The sequence below is a fragment of the Anopheles coustani genome, chromosome 2 (assembly GCF_943734705.1).
Source record: "Anopheles coustani chromosome 2, idAnoCousDA_361_x.2, whole genome shotgun sequence".
Lineage (NCBI taxonomy): Eukaryota > Metazoa > Arthropoda > Insecta > Diptera > Culicidae > Anopheles > Anopheles coustani.
The window spans coordinates 81,414,669-81,435,145 of NC_071289.1; the positions used below are offsets into that span (position 1 = coordinate 81,414,669).

At 45.3% G+C, this 20,477-nt stretch overlaps 6 protein-coding genes across 6 annotated transcripts; 4 read left to right on the plus strand and 2 right to left on the minus strand.

Annotated features, from left to right (window-relative positions):
• The first annotated feature begins 375 nt into the window (after positions 1–375).
• LOC131267394 (mediator of RNA polymerase II transcription subunit 9) lies at positions 376–1,203 on the plus strand. The gene is made up of 4 exons (XM_058270261.1): positions 376–467; positions 538–598; positions 909–972; positions 1,039–1,203. The coding sequence occupies exons 1-4, from the start codon at positions 425–427 to the stop codon at positions 1,201–1,203; spliced, it is 333 nt and encodes a 110-aa protein (XP_058126244.1). The 5' UTR covers positions 376–424.
• Positions 1,204–1,221: 18 nt separating this feature from the next.
• On the plus strand, positions 1,222–1,550 carry LOC131267395 (protein NCBP2AS2 homolog). The gene has a single exon (XM_058270262.1). It carries the CDS (start codon positions 1,222–1,224, stop codon positions 1,471–1,473), a length of 252 nt encoding a protein of 83 aa, XP_058126245.1. The 3' UTR covers positions 1,474–1,550.
• A 99-nt stretch (positions 1,551–1,649) lies between these two features.
• LOC131267375 (GTP-binding protein 1) lies at positions 1,650–5,613 on the minus strand. Its single transcript, XM_058270240.1, has 4 exons — positions 4,788–5,613; positions 4,179–4,702; positions 3,727–4,110; positions 1,650–3,647 (listed from the first exon to the last, which is right to left on the minus strand). Exons 1-4 carry the CDS (start codon positions 5,059–5,061, stop codon positions 2,700–2,702), a joined length of 2,130 nt encoding a protein of 709 aa, XP_058126223.1. The 5' UTR covers positions 5,062–5,613; the 3' UTR covers positions 1,650–2,699.
• A 711-nt stretch (positions 5,614–6,324) lies between these two features.
• LOC131267393 (josephin-like protein) lies at positions 6,325–7,380 on the plus strand. The gene is made up of 5 exons (XM_058270259.1): positions 6,325–6,506; positions 6,573–6,651; positions 6,718–6,810; positions 6,867–7,047; positions 7,120–7,380. The coding sequence occupies exons 1-5, from the start codon at positions 6,443–6,445 to the stop codon at positions 7,243–7,245; spliced, it is 543 nt and encodes a 180-aa protein (XP_058126242.1). The 5' UTR covers positions 6,325–6,442; the 3' UTR covers positions 7,246–7,380.
• A 595-nt stretch (positions 7,381–7,975) lies between these two features.
• On the plus strand, positions 7,976–10,690 carry LOC131267380 (zinc finger protein DPF3). Its single transcript, XM_058270245.1, has one exon. It carries the CDS (start codon positions 8,040–8,042, stop codon positions 9,615–9,617), a length of 1,578 nt encoding a protein of 525 aa, XP_058126228.1. The 5' UTR covers positions 7,976–8,039; the 3' UTR covers positions 9,618–10,690.
• A 14-nt stretch (positions 10,691–10,704) lies between these two features.
• Positions 10,705–16,977, minus strand: LOC131267388 (apolipoprotein D). The gene is made up of 5 exons (XM_058270255.1): positions 15,919–16,977; positions 13,431–13,579; positions 13,235–13,307; positions 11,193–11,322; positions 10,705–11,073 (listed from the first exon to the last, which is right to left on the minus strand). Exons 1-5 carry the CDS (start codon positions 16,057–16,059, stop codon positions 10,934–10,936), a joined length of 633 nt encoding a protein of 210 aa, XP_058126238.1. The 5' UTR covers positions 16,060–16,977; the 3' UTR covers positions 10,705–10,933.
• Positions 16,978–20,477: the final 3,500 nt, after the last annotated feature.

Genomic DNA, 20,477 nt, shown 5'->3' on the forward strand with positions numbered 1-20,477 from the left:
CTGAGCTTATACTAACATACCTCATAATGTAATCCACATCAACGTTATGCAGCATGATAGTTTCAGAGAATTTCCTTTGTAGAAAGATCGTATTCGAAACACTATTAGCTCATGAGTACTTTTCAAGATACTATTATCAGCTGAGATAAACATCATCTCGTAGTCGCTTCTAACTTATCCCTGCAGATCACTAGCCTACTACATGAAACATACAGATCCTTTGAGGTGCACAAAATTTCATGTAATCGACCGAATCTCATAGCCACCACTGTCCTAGCTACCGCCTTTTAAAAACTGGACACTGGAGTATAAACGCAACTAAACCGAAACGTCAAATTTCGCACAGAAACTTCATCAAAACCATCGTACACAATCTGGTGTTCCCGAGAAACGTTCGTCGTTCCGTGCGGACGACATAGAAACAATGGATGTAGTGGATATTAAACCACAAATCGCCAACATTCCTGGTAAGCACGATTGTTTAACGTTCGTATATTACGAAAGTGATGGAGCATTCCTGTTTCCTCTTCTATACAGAGCCGAAAATTCAGCCCGTGGAAATAGAGATTCTTCCCGTTGTTTACGATATCATACGCAGGTAGGTCGTAGAGGCATCAACATTTGACATTTCCGTTCATAGCCAGTGGTTGGTTTCTACACCGAGCGGAACGTGCTAGCAAGCTACCGATGGGAGGTAGACTGCGCTTTGTTCGGGTGGTGCTAAAATATACCCCATCAGACATCCTGTATACGAACCTACGGAGCACTACCAGCAAAGATCCCGCACACATTTCTGACCGGCAGTCAAAACAACACAATGCAATTACATAAAGAAAGAGACCTGTTCGCGAAAAGTGAAATTTCACAACTCTTATCAATGCTTTGTTTTGAATTGCGCCTCTTTGCAGCGTCGAAAAGGATCCGATAGATAACACCGCTAAACAGAAGGAAAGTGCAGAGTGCAGCCAAAAGGTGAGTACTAACGACAATAACGTTTGCTGAAAGGATCCTTGCTATTGTAACTGTTGGTGTTCGCAGGTTCTAGAGCTCCAACGATCGCTTGACGCTGCTCGTGCCACCATTCGTAAACTGCACGGCATTGAGTACAGCAAAGAGGAACAGCTTCGAAGACTCGAAAGCCTGCGAAAGCAGCTCGCCCTGAAACAGCAGCTGATAAAAAAGTACAAGAACGTGCAGTTTTAAGTGTAGTTACGGGATACAATGGTGCTGCAAATGATTCTGCGATATTTGGCAAACAACGAACAACTGATACAACGTCTGGCCGATTCCTATCCATTGCGCCGTGCAGCCCAGATGGTGCTGAGTGCGTACTACCGGAGCCGGTCGATAGCCGAACAGCAGAAACTCATCGGAATGTCCCCGGAACGACTGCAGCAAGTAATACGCAATTTTAAAACGAATGTGCAGAAGGAGATCGAGAATGCAAAAAATAATTTGAGCAAAAAGAAGTGAAAAACGATTGAATCGAATATCAAACACTGAACAGTGTCGTGCTCCGATGTAATTAAAATTTATTTTTTTGAAAGTTCATCGTGTTGTATTTGTATACACCTCAAAGAAAGTCTGGTAGTCCGATAATTCTTAAAACCGTCCATTGAACTATAAGTGTGCCATATCTTCTGCCCCATCTCTTTACCTTTTTACCTTCCCTGGGGGGGGCACCGCACGTCGTACATTTCGTTTCCATCCGTGTCAATAAATTTGTTTTTAGCCAACTTGGCACAAAATAGTTCACTTGTTAAATATATCATGTTGTACGTTCAAATGTTATTAACCCCTTCACAGTTTTGCTCGAGCCTGACTCGGGCAAGCGGATGGAATTGTACTGCTTTTTTGTCTTACGTTTTATTTCGAGTGCATCTGCTTTGAAAACACGTTGTTATGTATTCGTAAATGCATATTAATTCATTTGACACTAATCGATGCAATTGATCAATATTTTTGATTATTGCCAAATTATTGCTGATCACAAACACAAATAACATACGTGGTAAAACAAATATTCTTGCATAGTTGCTTGCAAACTGACCATCATTTAATTTAATAAATCCAAAGAGTTCATGGGAAAATATAACTTGTTCTTCAGTTTTAGACCATCCAAAAATGAAATAAAACAGTGTGACAATTTTTGTGCCATTTTTTTTTCGACTTGGCACGACTGTGAAGGGGTTTATTCAGAGTCAATTCGAATTCAACTTGTCGAGTCTACATGTGTAAAATAAAAATCGTGTGCATCATCGGTGGACAGAGCGGTTTTACTATCTGCCGTGTACTTCGTCCTTTTTGAATTGTTAAGCATTCACTTTCGTAGCCGGCTGAAGTAGGTGGACATTCAAAAATAGGTACATTTCAAAGCAACACCCCGTTATTTGTAGATGAACATTGGGTTGTTGTATCTATTAGTTTAATTCTTTAAATTTTTGAGTCGCTCCCGTGGACATGCCAACGAAAGCTGATAAATATTCGTGCAATCGGGGCAATGAGTGGAGTTTAGAAAAAAAAAATCATAAACTCAAACTCTAGTATTGCTGGTATTTAAAAACCACGTCACAAGCGCCTTAGAAGGACGCGGTTAGATTGAGGTGGTTAATCTTATCGGCATAACTGGTGCCTCAAATAGTGCACGAGGAAGTGATCGGTAACAAACAACCAACAATTCCGCTATGCGGCTTCCCTTCTCAGTTGGAAGCGATCGAAAGTTTACCCATGTCAACGGCCACCGAAGCCCCGGCCGGTGTTGCACCGGTCGAAGCAGTGGGTTGCGCGGGTGTTGCGATCATACCGCTTCCGGGCGGTAAACTAGACGAGGAACTCGCCGTAGCTGCACTCGATGCGTTCATATTCGACCGTCTCTTACCACCACCACCACCACCGTGTCTATGGTTGCGCTTGTCGGTACCAATGTCCAGCACCGGTGTTGATTCGCCGGACGGTGCGCCATTATTGCCATGATCTTCTCCAACATTCGATGGCCCATCCACGGTTGCGCTAGAGCCTTGCGACAGTGTCATCTTTCCCGCGGCCGACCCGGACGATCCCTGCCCACCGGTTCCACCACGATTCGATTGCATCTTGTTCTGCTTTGTCCGCTGCTGGATGCTGCCGAAGGTATACAACGGTTGAATAACATTTCCAACCGCTTTCGTGCGTCCCTCGCGGAACACCATCCTCTGGCCCGGTTTCATGTACTCGGGATTTTTGATAAATCGGAAGCGCACCACCGCCTTGTCGCCAGTACGTAGGCATTCCTTGGACATTTGCAGTATTTGTGCCGTTTGTCGGATGCTTCCACAGTGGACCATCGCCGACCAACGGCCGTATTTGCTCGAAATGGTAGTCGGATGATGCAAAACCAGTATTTCACAGTCAAACTCCCAACAGGCCTGCGGGTTAAGCACGGGACTTACCATCACCATGCCCTTGCGGATGTGCGAGCGCTTGATTTTCTTGAGCGCAAAGCTTGCCGTCTGTCCACTCCGTACCTCCTTCACCACCATGCGCTTTCTGTGAATGCTTTTGATTGTTATCGGTTGAAAGTCGCCCAATGGATCCGGTCCAAGCAGGAGTGTTTCGTTTAACCTCACTACCCCCTGCAGAGTGATGCCGGACACTACCGTTCCAACACCCTGGGGAAAGAAAACATATACAAAAATCAAAATAAACCCCGCTCATTTCTTATCAAGAAGAACAAATATTGAACCTTACCGGTACGGCGTACGTGTCATCGATTTGAAATTCCGTCGGAAGTGAATCGTTACCGGTGGTGCGCACATTCAGCAGGTTGAGGAACATCTTCAATAAGTCCAAATTTTGCCCCGTCACATTGGACACTTGGAAGATGGGACATAACCGTTGCGAGACGAAGTTGGTTGCGCTCAGTACCACATCATCGCTCGTTTTCACCATCACCGGTGCCTTACGGCAGCCTTGCGACTTAAGGATTTTGTACAGCAACTTCAGATTATCCTGCAAAATATTCGGCGGACACATGTCAATCTTCGTGACGACCACAAACACCGGAACCGACAGTGCAAGGGCTAACCCGAGATGTTCCTTGGTCATTCCCACAATGCCCGAGTTGGCTCCAATCTAAAAACAGAAAAGGTCGAGTTTTCACTGCAATTCAAAAAGCCTACTGTTCCATTTTCTTTGCTTACCATCAACATGCCAAAATCTGGCACATGTCCTGTCATCCCGAAAACGGTCGTTTTCAAGTACCGTTCGTGCCCCGCCAGATCGATAAAAGTGATCACTTTGGCAGACTTCTCGCAAATTTTCACCCAATCGAGCGTACCGTGGTCCGGCTTGTTGACCACGTTTCCCAGACTATCGAAGCCAAGGATGTCGTTCCCGACGGAGCTGGTACGGCCACTTTCTATTTCGTGTTTGTGACGGAACAACCGTTGCCGAGCGAAACCACGCCCGTTATCTAGCTCACCGTGAGTCAGCACACCTAGCAGGGTGGATTTACCCGCGTCGACGTTTCCCACGACGGCAACGCGCACCTCGGTGAAGTCGTCCTCTTCCACCTTTCTCCTGATCAAGTATTGCCCAGTGGTACCCTTTTCCGATTTTCTCGTGCGCAGCTCGACACACTCGGCCTCCAGCACGGCAGCCAGGGTTTGTAACGTTGCCAACGACGCAGCATACTCCTCCGACTCTAGCCCATTCTCGCTGCCATCTAAAGTAGTGAATAAAAAAAAACGCAAACAAACGGCGTTGTGTACTAAAGCTGAACAGCGTCGCAGTAGATGTGCCTCCCTTACCTTCACCAATACCGATCTCATAAACCGTCTCTCCGCGGTTGGCGGTAATGCGTTCCGATAGCCGTTTCGTCAGCAAGTCAAACTGTTCCTCGGATGGACTTACAAGGACCGTTTTTTCCCGGATGCTGGAGTAGTCGACGAACTTTCGCTCGTCGGCCGATCCATTGGCCGCGGCAGGAAACCCACCGTCCGGGAGCTTGTTGCTCGACGGTCCGGCCATCGCGTTCGGACCTTGCGCATTCGAAGATGATTGTTTTGTTACGCTTGACTTCATCTCGCTTCACCCTACGGTTTATCGTTTTTGTTTTCGTAATAATTCGCGCGCACGAAAAATGTTCATAACCTTCCGGGTGCCACAGATACTGCCATGCCTACACTGGCAGGGATAAGTGGCAAATATTTGTTCTCTGTATGCGTATGCGTACGGAACGGAGGGCGCTCTTAACTCTGGTGTCTTTGATGCATCGTCTGTTGGGCCACAAACGATCCAAATGTTACCAAATTCGGGACAGTATCTACTTGTGCAGCTGCACCACTTCGATATGTTTACGTTACGTTTACCAATCCCTTTCACTTTCGCGGGGTTCCGTGCTGGCTGGCAACAATTATCGTACCTGTGTTGTTTTGTTTTCCTTTGGAATGCAACACTCCTGGGTCTAAAAATGGACCACCTTATATCGCTTTCCGGGCGTAGGTGATAGCACCTACTTGCACAGGAAGGGAACAGCTTCGGTCATAGCGACAAATATAGAAGCTTTCTTTCGTCTCTTCAGGCGACGCAATCGCTCGATCAGCCAACGAATTGGATGTTGTGACGTCGGGTATATTTGGCAATATTTGCTACGAATGCAACGGGAACGTTTCACTCCGAGGTACACTGTCATCGATGTCAGGGAGATATTTTCAACCCACAAACGTCACCGCAAATCAAAATTCCGGATAACTTTATTGTTCTTTGAAAAACACTGCGAAGCGCTTTTTTATCTCACAACTAGGAATCATATTATGATAAAGTGACACACAAATACTACTAGTTTTAAAGTAATTTTATTTGACGCAAGCGAGAGAACGTTAGCAAATAATAAACTCAGATCAACTACAACGAATATCGAAATACGAATGCGTACTCATTCACGTCCGATTCCCGTTTAAATAGAACTCGGTGGATTGCAATTGCACGGGACTTTATTACGCATGGCAAATTTGCGTGATGAAATCTTGGTTGGAATTGACACACCTATTTCAACAATTTCAATATTCCATCATGACCATCCCCTCAAGAAAACCATTTCCCCGTATGGTGAAAGTCTTGTAAGTTTTGTTGATAACAGATTGAGAGCAAATAACGGCCAAGTTACATTGCTCTCGGGATTTTCTGAAGTTTGTTGGGTTTTTTACTGATAACAAAATTGGTGCACATGGTTTCCAAAAATTAGGGGAAAGAACCAAGATTACTGAAACATTTCATTCTCGTTACCTTGGATACAACTGGCACAACGCATGTGTAAGAAACTTGGTCAACAAAAGATGCAAGCGAAAAGCAGAAACGCAAAATAAACAACCATCACAACATTGCACCAGGAAACAATTGCGGGCAAAAGAAACAGCTCACAACAGATTTAGTGAATGTTACCGTTTGTGGCAGAGAACCGATCATGTACCACGAAAAGCAGCATAGAGAATTGTGCGCCTTGCACGCTCTAAACAACTTGTTCCAAGGTAGAAACATCGGTGCCACCGGCCGCGCCATAGATTTGTTTTTAATCGTACAACGTTGTTTCGCAGATAAATCTTCCTTCAGCAAATCCCAGCTGGACCAAATATGCCAGAATCTTTCCCCGAACGAATATATTAATCCTCACAGGCAAGTATTTTCCGTCGGGTTCTTTTTGTTTCCTTTGAGCCACCTATTCTGATCTTTATTCCACAGATCGATACTGGGGCTTGGCAATTACGATGTGAATGTTATCATTGCCGCTTTGCACCTGAAAAACTGCGAAGCCGTGTGGTTCGATAAGCGGAAGTAAGCGAAGGTTAGAACACGTTATGGATACTCACCTAACTGGTTTTTCTCTTCAGAGATCCGTCCTGTATCGATACAAGCAAAATTGTTGGATTCATACTGAACGTACCTACAAATTACAAGGTAGGTTTTGTCAGGCTTCCGATACAACGCCGCCACTGGATCGCTGTCCGGCAAATCAACAAAGAGTACTGGAATCTGGATTCGAAGCTCGATGCACCTCAGTGCCTGGGAGACGTGAGTATGATGATGTTCAGTGTAGAGGACGCGGTTGAAGAAGGCGTTACAAATTTGAAACAATTATTTCAGGAAGCAAATATGCTACAGTACCTGCGTGAGCAACTGCAAAGCAATGATAAGGAATTATTTATCGTGTGCACAAAAGAGGTGGAGAAATCGCAACAATGGTTACTGCCGGAGAACGGTCAGGGATGAAGGATAGTTGTAAAATAAAATCAACCTGTTATCAAAATATCTTTCAATCAACAGATGTTTGTGACATCCGAACAAATGCTTATCTAAAGATAATTTTAAATTAATTTGTATTTTTCACGTTTGAAAATGATTTCATTTAACAAATCTGACATTTGCCTCTACAGAAGACGCTCGCAGTACTTTGTTTTGCGACAGTCGCAGCGACCCAATTGCGATCTATTGAATGTTTCTTCTCATAACCAAGATCAGTAAAAAGAGGGGTCGGGTCAAAGCTGTTTTCTACTCCGCCATTGTTGTGACATTTGGTTGAAAAAGTGTTTTCAAACATACTTGCTGTATGTGGGAGATCTTCGCTAAAATCTCTTTAACGAAAAAGGTAACTGGAAGTTTTGAATCAGAGTACCCATGGTTTCGCGGAAAGAAACTGTTCCTCTGTGTGAAATCACTGGATATGGATTCTGTTGGTCGCCATGATTGGTGAAATTAAGTGTGATGGTCTTCCTCAAGCGCAGGCCGCTTCAGAATATATTCCGAACGCCTCAATTGCCGCTCTTTTGATGGAACATACCAAATTTGTAGTTGTGCCCTGGCTGCTCGTAAGAGGTAAACCAAATTTCAACCAACTGTCAAAAAATTTCCCACGGGTTTTGGCTCGTTGCATGGTATGCTGCGACCTCTTTTCCATTGATCTTGCTCAAAACGATAGTAAAAATGACATTTCAGCCGCGGGGTAGTGTGGTGAGGTGATGATTTGTGCGTCTATTTTCTGAGTTTGTTATTTCGAGCGTACAACAATGGCGTCGCCCAATATAAAAGTGAACGTAAATAATCTGGAAAAGATCGAAAGCTTCTTCAATGATCCCTCGTACAAGGAGATCATCGAGAACAGTGAATCGTTCAACACGCGCCTCTGCCTCGAGCGGCGCCTCCGGATGCCATTCCTCGATCCGCAGACGGGCGTCGCACAGAACCACTGTGCGCTGTTTATGCACAGCCGCCACCGCATTCCCGGCATGAAGGATGGCCAGGTGTACAGCTATCCGGCGGCGCGTTGGCGCAAATCCCGCCGCCAGTATCTGCTGCAGAAACCGCATCCGCCCTTCCCGGCCTACACGCATCGGCCGTTCGGGCATCTGCAGCCGGCCCCGCCACCCACGATCCTGCCCGGAGTCGTCGGTGGCGGTGGTGGAGATCGTGGAGGTGGTGGCGGAGGCGGCGTCGGTGGTGGTGGTGGTGGTGGTGGCAGCACGTACGATTCGGAAAACTCCAACCTGGACCAGTCGAGTGCGGTCGATGCGTCGGATCTGAAGGAGCACGAGTCGGAGAAGTCGGGCAAGGATTGGTACTACGACGAGATGGAAATGCACGACATGGAATCGTTCGAGGACCACGATCTGCCCGACTCGGACTGTGACTACGAGGAAAGCTTCAGCCAGCGCAAGAAGAAAAGCAAGGGCGCCCGGAGTGGTGGCGGCGGAGGTGGCGGTGGTGGAGGCGGCGGTCGCAGCAAGTCGGGCGGTTCGTCGCTGTCGGACGCGAACAACCGGCGCGGTGGAAGAGGCGGCGGACGGGGCCGTGGCCGCAAATCGCAAGGTATTGGGGGCGAGCTGGGTCCTAGCTTCAAGGATATGGTGGAAACACCCAAGAAGAACCGTGTTCAAACACTACCCAACCTCACCCCCCAATCGAACAGCTCATCCCCACTGACCCTGCCCGGAGCCGGCGGACCTGGAGGAGCAGGAACCGATGAGCTCCCGGTGCCGGAGCTGGTGCCAGAAGTGAAAAGCGAGACCAGCGGCGAAGCGGCAGACGGCGCGGGACCACCGAAGCAGGGAAATCGTCCGGGAGCACCGAACCATACCGTCGGGGGACCGGGAACAAACTCGATCCCAGCGGGACCCGCAGCCAATGCAATGGTGGGCGTATCGGCGGTAGGCGGTGTACCGACGGCTCCCGGACCGGGCATCCCCGGTGTGGGTCATGGTGGACCGACTGGTGCCGGCGCGGTCGAGAAAAGCCGTGCCGTGCCATCGCCCTACTGTGACTTCTGTCTCGGCGATGCGCGAGAGAACAAGAAAACATTCGAACCGGAGGAGCTCGTTTCGTGCTCGGATTGTGGCCGATCCGGGCATCCTTCCTGTCTGCAGTTCACCGCCAACATGATCATCTCCGTGCGGAAATATCGGTGGCAGTGCATCGAGTGCAAGTACTGCACCATCTGCGGCACGTCGGACAACGACGATCAGCTGCTGTTCTGTGACGACTGTGACCGCGGGTATCACATGTACTGCCTCTCGCCACCGCTTGTCTCCCCGCCGGAGGGCTCGTGGAGCTGCAAGCTGTGCAAGGAAGAGTTCCACAAGCCCAAGTAATGGGTGGTCGAAGTATTTTCGGGTGCTCAACTCATTAGAGCAGTTTTTATTACGTCGAAACAACCTTATACGGTTCCTCCGTCATAGAACACACCTTAAACGCTCGCTACGTAGGGAGTTCGAAGTTTAGAGAGGTATTAGCAATGGTAAAGGAGAGGTATTAAAACCCACAGCACATAAAGGACAGGACAATTTAGTATTAGGCGCGTGAAGAAAAACGCAAGCAATACGTCTACCGTACTATGGACGTCGATCACGATCACGGTAAAGGTTCGGATCGATCGGACGGATTTTTTAAGAAAACTTTCTCTCTCTCTTTAGATATTTATCTTTCACAACAGTAAACAGTAGAAATCATATATAATAGTACGTCCGGTCGGCAACCACACCGGATTCTAATGTGCATTTTACCCCACTCTCTCCGGAAGTGGAACCCTCCGCATTCTTGCCGAGATGGTATTTTTGTTTTACGTGTGTTTTCGTGTGTAACATTAGATCTGTTTTTTTGTGTTCCGTTTTTTTTCTCTTCTCTGTTTTGTGTTGAAACCGTACATGCATTTCTTTTAGCTTTATTTTTAAACATTACACGGATAAGAACAGTACTTAAGCACTAGAGCAGGGGAGAAAGGGGTTACAGTGCCCACTAATGTTTTTCTTCAGCTAAAAAGGTAAATTAACGCCCTTTTTGGGCAGCCAGCGAGGACCTGCCTTTCGTTTGCGAATTCGTCGCATTGTAGTGGACGTGGACAGTTTGTAACTTGTTGTGTTACATGCCAATCTCTCTTTCTCTCCTTCTTCGTCTCTCTTCCTGTCGCACAAACTCATTGTCTATCTCTCTATGCCAGGAAATAGGTTTAAACTTGTATTAGGTACGCCGGTACGCCGCTGCCGTAAGACTTCTTAGGATAAGAGATTGTGACAAAGCGACAAAATCTTAGGCACTAGTAAACGTTACAAAATCACGCAATAATCAAGCTCCACGCGATAAGTTCGCCCTACTGATCGTACTACTCTTGCAGCAGCTAAATATACATATAACTAGAAAGCATATAAGTAAACAGTATCCAACTTTACCAACCAAACTTCGATGGGTGTTCCGTTTTATTTCATTCCAGTTCCTCTTGCCGTCCGCGAATCCGAACATTTACTCATACATATATGGCTCGGCATGACTCACCACAAAAAAACCCTAAACCCTAACCGATCGTCTTCTGTTTTCCTTTTTTTTTTTGTAATATCACAGATTTTTCGCCAACTCCACATCTTGCGTCCTGCGGTCCGTCGTTGTCGTTGTGTCTCTTCTCACCGTAGGGAACCTACAGCGTTGTCGGGCAATTTTTATTCTTGGCAATAAACAGACGGTCCGGATCGAGGCTCAACTGCTCCAGGGCGTTGTAGATCTTTTTCCTGATTTCCGTCGAGTAGTCCCGCTCGCGCCCGAGGAGCCAAATTTGATCTGCCCGTGCGTAGTTCCCGGGGTTAAAATAAAAAGAGAGTAGAAGAAGTAAAGGAAAGACATAAGATAAATGGGCTTGAACCGGCTGCGGTTGAAGCCGGAGATCCCGACGCACTTACCGGCATGCACCGCCACGAAGCTCGTACACGACCACAGGATCGCGAAATTGTCGTAGTTGGTGTAGAGCACCTGGTACCGGCCGGATCCGGGCAGTAACCGGGCGATTGCGGTCGGGAGGCGTGACTGAAGCTGCGAAAACGAAAAGGAATGCGGATGGTGGGTTGGTGAGTCAAACGAGCAAAAAAACCACGAGAGGCTGCATGACGAAATCTGGTTTCTGGTAAGCGTTTAAATGATTTTGTTTTTTATGACGCATTTTAGTTTTGGCGAACAAAATGGCGATTTGGCTTCGTGAATTGTTTTTGTCGAACAATCTTTTATATAACTTTCCCATAATTGCATTGCTTTATTACTGAGATCTACTGCACAGCAAAAGATTTCAATGGAATGAAACTATATCTTCTTAGTAACGTTCATTTATTTTAGTAGAAGTTAGATAGGAAATTTCAAATAAAAACCATTCTTGACCATACAGCATGCCATTCTTGACCATACAGCATGTATGTTAAATTTTTTAAATAAATAATAAAATTACATTAACTTGTAGTTTTTTCCTAAAAATACAGATCCATCAATGGATACGTACAATATAACAAAAAAGACGAAAAACTTGATCTTCTCGTCAATACTAAAAATAATGTATGAAAAAGGAATTGTCTAGTGATCACTTATTGGGCAGGACGGACCCAAATCGAAGAAGAAAGTCAAAAAGTTTTCTAATATCAAGGCATTTGTTTAATTAATTTAACTCTTCTGAAGATCGCTACCAGTTCTAGTTCGGCGTCGCATCAGAGCGGATGGTTAGCAGTGCACGAGGTTCCTGAAAGGGTTAGCTGAAAAGTAAGGTTATCTTAGGCACGGCCGCGTGGTGCCGCCGAGCTGGAGCTCAAGTCAGAGAAATCCTAGCCGACGCACATCTCGTGCTGTTTGAGTAATCAAGCGGATCACGAGTTTCGTGCGATCTGACAAACGGAAGGAAATATTCCTTTCGTTACGGCGGGTGAACAGCCGCATTTTGACTGCGCACTAGCGTGGTTGGCTAGCAGTGCTCCTGGCCGCATGGTGGCAGTCAAAAGGCGACGCCTACAGAAAATCGAAAACCACAGAAAATCAGGACATATGGCCTTTAGTTGCCAGTCCTTAACCTAAAGAGGTCTATGTCTCCAGGTTAGCTTGCGAAGGCCCAGGAAGCTGGATTCAATAGCCGTACTGGAGTAAATCCTCGACGAAACGAAGAAGAAGAAGATCGCTACAACTTCCACTACAATAAGTTTTTTTTTTGGGGAAAACTGTGGAAATTTCTTGTTCTAAAAATATAAAATAATGCCAAAACAAAAGCAAGATAGTACTGGATAACTTAAATGGAAAGAGAACTAGAGATGGTTTCATTGTGAAACGATTTGGCGGCATGTTAAGTAAAAACTCTTACGACCATCATGGCTATTTTTCAACCTCAAAAAGGCGCCGTTCATTAAAAACAGCTGCTATAATAGCCATTTAATTATTGATAAACCGATTAAACGCCATCGATTCCTTCCCAGAAGCCCACACCACCATTTAAAAGGAAAAGGCGCAACCAACGCCGGCGCTAGCCTTTTGTATTTTCACTCCAAACTAATTAGTTGGGTAGGACGTGGGGACGGGGGGTGGGGTTTTGTTGTGGCGGAAATTAGACAACCGAACGATCAGGCGAAGGAAAAGAAAGCACCGATCAAAACGGACGGCGCAAGAACTGGGTTAATTTTTGGCCCACTTTTTGCCGTTGAACAACAATAGCGCAGTCCATCAATGAAAATCCGATCGAGCGATATTTGGTTGGTTCTTGGAAACCAGGTATGGCGAACGAATGGGGGAGGAAAAACAGAATTACTAGACGCAGTACCGTTGACCCTGAAGTGTCCGTTCTTGACGGCAGCCACTTTTGTTTGATGTTGATGTTTGGTGTTTGAAGAAAGGTACCGTTATTGAGGAGTAATGTTTTTTTTCTTCACGATGGCATTATATGGCGTTCGTGGTTCCCATGAGGATGCCCGAAACATACCTGCACGTTCATGATGGACGACGTTTCACTCTCCGGTAGTGCTTCGCCGATGCTTATTGAAGGGTTTCCCGTCCTGCGCGTCGGGGAAAAAGGAAGATTTATTAGTGTCGGAAATCGTGGTGCCACCGGGAGGCCAAACGAAAATACCACCAAATCTGGCCACCTCCCGGCGGGGCGGTTCCGCTGCCCCACTTACCACTGATTGACGGATTTGATCGAAATTTCCAGCTGGCTGCGGCCCGCCTCGTCCCGCTGGGTGGTATTTTCAAAGGTCATCGTCGTGCAGCCGGAGGCCAGCTCGGGCAGATAGAACGATCGCTCCACCTCGTACCACTTGCCGAGAAACTGGAAGTAAATAGGAGAAAAGCGTCACGTTATGCGGAGATAGTGCTTGATTTCGGAGGCCATTTCCCAATATTTTTTTTCCACTTTCTCGACCTCCGGGGGCGGGGGCCTGGGAACAGGCGGAGTTTGGTACTTTCCAAAATGCAATGCCTGAAGCCCCTAGCTCATCAGGTGGCACAAATGAGATTTAGGGCTCGAGGACGCGCAACGGTTACGCGAAGACGCGTGTGCATGCGTCGCGAGTGGAAGAAACCTGTCCGGCGGAGAGACGAAACCGAAACCGAAACCGCCACCCAAAACCGTGCTCACCCCCACGCCCACTGCAACCGGCTGGGGATTTTACGGACAATTACGTAAGTTTGGCACGTCGTCAGCTGGAGGGTGGAAAACGCAGCACGGTTGCGGTTGCCCGGTCAGGCGGAAGCACGACGAATGGGCCCGCGGCGGTGGCCGGGCGGCCAGGGTGAAGCGAAATCGGCACACATACACCCCGCGCGTCGGCTGCAAAATGCAACTCCGACTGTCACTTTTCTTGCGCAGGTGGTCACCAACCACGACCATGCATGGCCTAGCAGTTGTTGCTTTCGAAGCGGGTTTGATTTCACCCGGAGTTGAGGTTGGAGTTGGCCGGCGTGGGATGTTTATTTATGCCGAGTATTTATCGATCTTCCACGGTTATTGGTGGAGTGGTAAAAAGATCCTCTCCATCGGTCCCCGATGGATGCGACAAGTGGCACCGCAAACAATAATCGCACAATTTAAAAAAACAAAATCACCCCCAACAACGTGGTAAATGGAAAACGACCTCTCACTTCGCGCTCGAGAAAGTGCGAGAAGCGCGCGTGAATCGCCAATAAGGGAATGAGGGGTAATATTCAACACTTTAATCTATTTTTTCTGGGTTGGTTCAACAAAAAAAAACAACAACAAAAAAAGCCAATGTCATAACTACGGTCCGGCTCTTTTTCGTTCATCTCAAATCTTGGATTTCTAAACAACGCGAGCAATATGCAATTTTTCATAGACAATGCGCGTCTACATCAAACGATCAGAACGAGTAAAAATAGTTTGGTAAGCCGTTGCTTGGGTTGTAAAGCTTAGAATCTTTACTTTGACTGGTAAAAATAAGAATAAGTACCAGAATATTGACGTCTTTAAAGGAAGTATCCAATTCCACCATCAAAATGGGAGATACTTAAAAAAATGTTTATACTATCAACAATTGTGTATATTGCTATGAGGCAGATACAAACTTTAAAGCTAAACCGACCGAACTCTGACCATGTTTGAAAAGAGGTGTATCGTGCTAGCAAACAAGTGATTGTACTACAATGTAATTTTATATTACAGTTAAATTAGTTTCGTATTAAAAGAATGGTCGTTACCCCAAGAAAAGAAGATGATTTCAACTTCATTGAATGTACTGCAAATAGATGTAAATGTTTAGTGAAATTTACATTTAATTTAACATACTCATCGAAAAACAAACTTATTTTTACCGTAGCGATAAAGTTTGTCTTTGCACGTCAGTGCGTAGTGCGATATTGCCCTCCATTTCCCTACATATCGCCCCAGGGTGATTCATGCAGTTTGTTAACACCCGCCTGCTCGGACTGGGCTAATGCAAGTAACCTTCGATTTTTAGGAGGTGCAATTATCGATCCGGTGTGCTTCCATTTGTTTTTCTTTTCTTTTTGCTCGCTCTTGTTTCCTATTGTTAACGAATTGGAGCCGGGCGATTACCACACACTGGCCGCTGAAACGGAAAATCGAACCTAATTCTTTTTTTCTTGCGTCTCATGCATGTACGCCCGTCTGCATGCAAAACAACGTGCGGGTGGTCAAACATGATGGGTGGTGGTGGTGGGGGAGGTATGCGTATTTTTTTTAAACCCGATTGTTTACATTGTTTACAAAACGTATTTTTGCGCAAAACCACAGGGTTGGAAGATGGGGGTGCGAGAGGGTTTTACGTTTTATCTTTTCCTTTCACTGGCCAGTCATAATTTATTCATTTATTTACTGTCATTTTTCTTTTTATTTTCTCGTTGATTTGTGGCGGCCTCTAACCTTAATACGTGTAACTGGGTTAGAAAGCTACAACCAGAAAGCGGTGGTGGCATGTGAGAGGGCGATTTTTGACGATTAACCCTGAACCGTGACTGGCCCATGACTTGACGGTATGGATTGAAAAATGATCGGCTTTCATCAACTCGAGGTTTTTTTCCCTTGCTTATGTCGTTGGCGCAATCCGCCGTATGCACGATCGTTGCAGCACGTGATTTTGAAACTGACAGTGAAAAAGTTCTCCCCCTGCAACGGCCGCACCGGGGCCTTACCTTTGTCATGTTGAACTTTGGCATTGAAGGATAGTTTGGGCACTTGCCGAAGCCCGACGCCAGCACGGGACTTAGCCTGGTGAGCCATAGCCCGAGCAGGACGAACCACAGCATGCGCAGCTCCAGGAACTGATGGTACATCCTTTTTCCGCGAAACCGTTTGGTCTCCTCGTTACTTTAACACAACCGGTCTTTTAAGGCACCGTTTTCCGCACTTTCGAAGCTCACAGTTGCACGCAAAATGGCACACCACGAGCACGGAGGACTTTGCCCTCCCCGTCAATCAAGGCAGAATGTGATCGTACGGCGCGCGCTTTTGATTGTGGGAGGTTGTGGCTAGTGGTTTGTGTTGTGATTATTTTTCTCTTCACTTATCACCGAACCGCGACCGCCGGCTCTCGTCGCTAACGCAAACGGCTGTGATTAGGCCAAGAACACACGGCGCAATGTGCCACCGTGCGAACGGTGCAACTTATTGTAATGAAGCTAAACGATTACGACGACGACGACGACGACGACGATGATGATGATGATGGTGATGGTGATGCTGGTCGAGCTTCGGTTGGAGCACGGACACACACGGTGTGGCGCTAGGAGGAAGGTAACCGAGAAGAGTGGCGTATTGCAGCAGCTGGAAAAAGGTGGTAATTCAAGGGCTCTTTAAAGCCCTGCCGTTCGACTGCCGAGTTTCAGAAGGTAGGAGTTTGTTTTTTTTCCCGTTTTTGATGAATTATGAAGAGGTTGGGGTTTTGTTTTCAATGTTTTCCTGTCTCAACAACCGTCCGGTACGGTTTCATGGACACGCACGACCAACGCACAACCGTAACGTAGTTCTCTTTTTGGGAATGCGCCACTTCTGGCGCGAGGTTGCGTTGGAATATCAAGTGTATGTAAAACCCGTTGTGCGCACTTCTGCCACTGATCGATCGTACACCGCCTTCGATCCGAATTCGAATCTGGCAAGCGTGAAGATGCACACCTGGCGGGGAGGAATATGCAACCAAACATAAAAACCACAACAATAACAACAACAATGTGCAGAGGGAAAGAGAGTGAAGTGAAAAAGAACAGCACGCTCCGACGACGGTGCACAACCAAATCCGATTACGATCCGAACGCAACTAACTCCGCGGTGTCGGAACGCGCTGGCAATCGCGACCCGCGCGTGATTTCTTCCTTTCTCCAACGGACGAATACACACACATACACAAGGCAGGCGGACGGTAACCATTCTTCGGCCAAAAGGCGCTAGCTCGCTCACCCGCGTACACTTGCCGTTATATGCTCAGCTGGTGCCGGTTTTCTCCTTCTTCTGAGAAACGCGTACGTTACGATCGCGATCGGACGAAAGCAGCCACCGACCGGAGAAGCGTCTCGATCGAGCGATAGCGCAGGGGCGGGAATGGCGGTGTGCGGGTGGTTGGTTGGTTGGCGTGCTGTGGCGCGCAGGTTGTTGGGGACGAAGATGGTGACAACATTTTTTTCCGCAACAATCGGGCGCGTGCGAGTGAACGAGCACGAACACGGTAGGAAGGCGCGCGCCCGCTTCCTTCTGGGTTGTTTGATGGTGGTGTATCTGGTCTCGAGGAATGGCCCAAGGTGCGGGTAATGGACGTACGGGCGAAGGGCACATACCTTTGGGAGGTTGCGAAAAAAAAGGGCAAAAAAGTGCATACATAACCTCCTCCGCCCGAGGTAACAACAAATTGGCGAGGTACTTACGGCTGCTTAAAGGATGCAGAAAATGGCCTTCCGAGGATCGATCCTCGAGGGAGTCGACAAGGTCTTCGGGTCGTAACATTGAATCGGCAAGTTATGGAGCCATATGATTTACAAACATTAAAACGTGAAACAACATTGTAGGATGGAAAAGTGTAATGTGAAGTGGGGTAATAGTTTATGAACTATTTTTCGCTAACCAGTGTTACCAAATAATACAGTTGACGAAATTTACCCCGAACAAGATAATCTCGAAGATCGATCATAGATTAATATGAAGCATCTTATCAGCCGTTTTATTAGATTAAAAAATTAAGCTCAAACAGATTCTGCAATGATGCTTTAACGCCAAACATAACAATGTCACTGCGGTATTATAATAGATTTTAAATTGTTCGTATTCTTCAATATAGATTTTTTAGGTATTGTTGTTGTTGCTAAACAAGACAAATTATAAAACGTTTAATGTTTCCGTAGTGTTGCTGCACCAGCGATGTGCTCAACCAGAAAAGATTAAAACAATAAAACAAATAAACTAATAAACGCCGAACCAATTTGAACCTCTTCAGGGACCTGCTTGTTCCTCTTTAACAAGTAGGAATCAATTTTTTACCTTGTGGATTTGGCTGTACATAAAACATAAATAAATTTATCAAAACATAAATTAAATTTGGTATAGCAGTTTATTTAAAAACACACTTACCTACAAAGTTTGAAGAAACATATTATTGAAAGATAGAAACGAATAATCAAAAAGGTCAAAGTCTCTATAGTTAAAATAAAAAAAACATAATAATAAAAAATAAATAATGTTTTTTGTATATAAATCAAAAGTGTTAACAACATAAAGCAAGCGTAGAAACGTTTTAAAATTGAAAAGGAAAGATTAGGCTTTAATTAAATATTTCGAAAAGTTATATAGAATAAGAGATAGTTTAATATTTAGGAGGCCACTTTAGGTTACGTTCTTATCTTATCAAAGATCTTATATCATTTTTCATAGATTGTTGATTGTCAAAGATTGTTTGTTTTCAGTTTAATATAAAAGTAAAATGTGAATATGCGTCGATCGGTCATGGGTAAAGATTGAAATGAAGAATGCTTTTATGTGACATAAAATTGAAATGAATAGGTGGGATGAAAATATTCTATTTAACAAAAGCAGTGGAGAAAGTCACACAAATTCAATTGCAATTAGCTTACTTCATGGAAAAACGTATAAAATAAACAAACCACGTTTATTTTATTCCTACAGATTCATTTATTTTACATATACTTGTGTTTATGGTATGAAATGATTTTCCACAGCTGGTTATTTGTAACATTTGCTAGGAAATGAGACGATAGCAAAATTGGTTTTCATCGTACCTGTATAAAAAATGTGTTTGCGTAAGGTATTACTACGGAAAATCCCTTTCCCGCCTGCACCCTCCGATCCGTACGATCGTTCGCTTCACTTATTGCAGTTTTTATTTTTCAAAGCTAAGATAACGGCGAAATATATCTTTTCGAATGTGTTCGACAAATTTTGAGCTAATGTTTTGAGCGTTCAATACGGAATAAATGGGCAACGCAGCACCCGCCTGTCGCGGTAACGTATCGCTTTAAGGGAATCGATAAATATGGGCCTCTAATAATATAATATAACCGTTCAAATTGTACTGTTTCGATCGGATGGTAAAGATTTTGTCTAGTAAATTCTCGCTTCTATCAAGATGATTGCCAGTCCGATTGCTGCCTTTGTCTATGTGTGGTTCGTTCAAAAGTTTGTGGTTTGGTCTGCCATTCGATATTCGTTTTTTTCTGCTTCTTCATCCAGCGCAATGCTGAAGATCGCGCTCTTATGGCGTAGATTCGAAAACGAACAAATTTAACGTTGAAACAAATAACAGTTCACCAGTTGGGGTTTTGTTTTTTTTTCGTTTATCGTAGAGTACTACAGCCTCAGCCGCGCCCGGAGCCGGAACCCTGACGTGGTTGGCGGAAGTTAAATCTACATAAATACGATTTATTAGGTTTCGAATTATATATCGCTCACTAGAGTGTACGCACGATTCGCTATATAATGTAACCCTCCCGCTGCGTTTACGGTAGTGTAGTAGTAGCTACAATTTTGGCTAGATCACGGCTACTTTCGGCGCCATGTCGTTCTATGTAAAGAGAAGATGTTGCAAAAACTTGGTGGGTTTTTCTTTTCCTTACACACGCGCACACACACTTAAACCTCGGCGTTCCCGGTTCAGCTCGACGACGACGACGACGGTTGAATTCCGCTCGGTTGTATTGCCACAATCTTACAGTTAAACATTCAATAGATGGGTTTTCCTTGTTCGACTTTATATGCTTTATACGTTACTTTGTTTGAACACACATTTTTTAAAATATTTGTATATGTTTCGTTTTTTTTTTGTGTCAATCTGCATTGTTTCCACACTTTCCACATGTGATGCATTTTGGTTCTCCGTTCAATGATCGCCATAAAATCGATTCGTGGTTCTGCCCTCCGTGGCTCGCCGTAGCGCACGCCGTAGTAAGATTGGTATTGATAAGAAAAGGGTTAATTTTATCTAAACTAGCTTTCGTTCTGCAACTATTTATTGAAATCCCGATGGTTTGATTGATTGATTGTATGACAAATAGTAAATTCAATTCCGTCTTCTCAACTGAGCAAATGTTCACGGTAGCTGGGCATAATTATGATAAACTTGACCAGGAAAAAAACAAACAAACACCGTACAAAAACCACAATACTCAATTAAATACGCACCCAAAATTTGTGTGTGAGTGTGTGTTCAGGATCTCAAGTTGTATCCTTTTCTTTGACATCGTTGGCACTAACA

Coding starts and splice junctions, on each gene's coding strand:
- LOC131267394 (XM_058270261.1), top strand. CDS start 425: ATGGATGTAGTGGATATTAAACCACAAATCGCCAACATTCCTG. Junction 468..537: donor ACAAATCGCCAACATTCCTG/GTAAGCACGATT, acceptor TCTTCTATACAG/AGCCGAAAATTCAGCCCGTG. Junction 599..908: donor GTTTACGATATCATACGCAG/GTAGGTCGTAGA, acceptor GCCTCTTTGCAG/CGTCGAAAAGGATCCGATAG.
- LOC131267395 (XM_058270262.1), top strand. CDS start 1,222: ATGGTGCTGCAAATGATTCTGCGATATTTGGCAAACAACGAACAACTG.
- LOC131267375 (XM_058270240.1), bottom strand. CDS start 5,061: ATGAAGTCAAGCGTAACAAAACAATCATCTTCGAATGCGCAAGGTCCG. Junction 4,703..4,787: donor TGAGATCGGTATTGGTGAAG/GTAAGGGAGGCA, acceptor TCACTACTTTAG/ATGGCAGCGAGAATGGGCTA. Junction 4,111..4,178: donor CAGATTTTGGCATGTTGATG/GTAAGCAAAGAA, acceptor TTCTGTTTTTAG/ATTGGAGCCAACTCGGGCAT.
- LOC131267393 (XM_058270259.1), top strand. CDS start 6,443: ATGTACCACGAAAAGCAGCATAGAGAATTGTGCGCCTTGCACGCTCTA. Junction 6,507..6,572: donor TCTAAACAACTTGTTCCAAG/GTAGAAACATCG, acceptor GTTGTTTCGCAG/ATAAATCTTCCTTCAGCAAA. Junction 6,652..6,717: donor GAATATATTAATCCTCACAG/GCAAGTATTTTC, acceptor TTTATTCCACAG/ATCGATACTGGGGCTTGGCA.
- LOC131267380 (XM_058270245.1), top strand. CDS start 8,040: ATGGCGTCGCCCAATATAAAAGTGAACGTAAATAATCTGGAAAAGATC.
- LOC131267388 (XM_058270255.1), bottom strand. CDS start 16,059: ATGTACCATCAGTTCCTGGAGCTGCGCATGCTGTGGTTCGTCCTGCTC. Junction 13,580..15,918: donor CAAAGTTCAACATGACAAAG/GTAAGGCCCCGG, acceptor ATTTACTTCCAG/TTTCTCGGCAAGTGGTACGA. Junction 11,323..13,234: donor CGTCCATCATGAACGTGCAG/GTATGTTTCGGG, acceptor TCGTTTTCGCAG/CTTCAGTCACGCCTCCCGAC.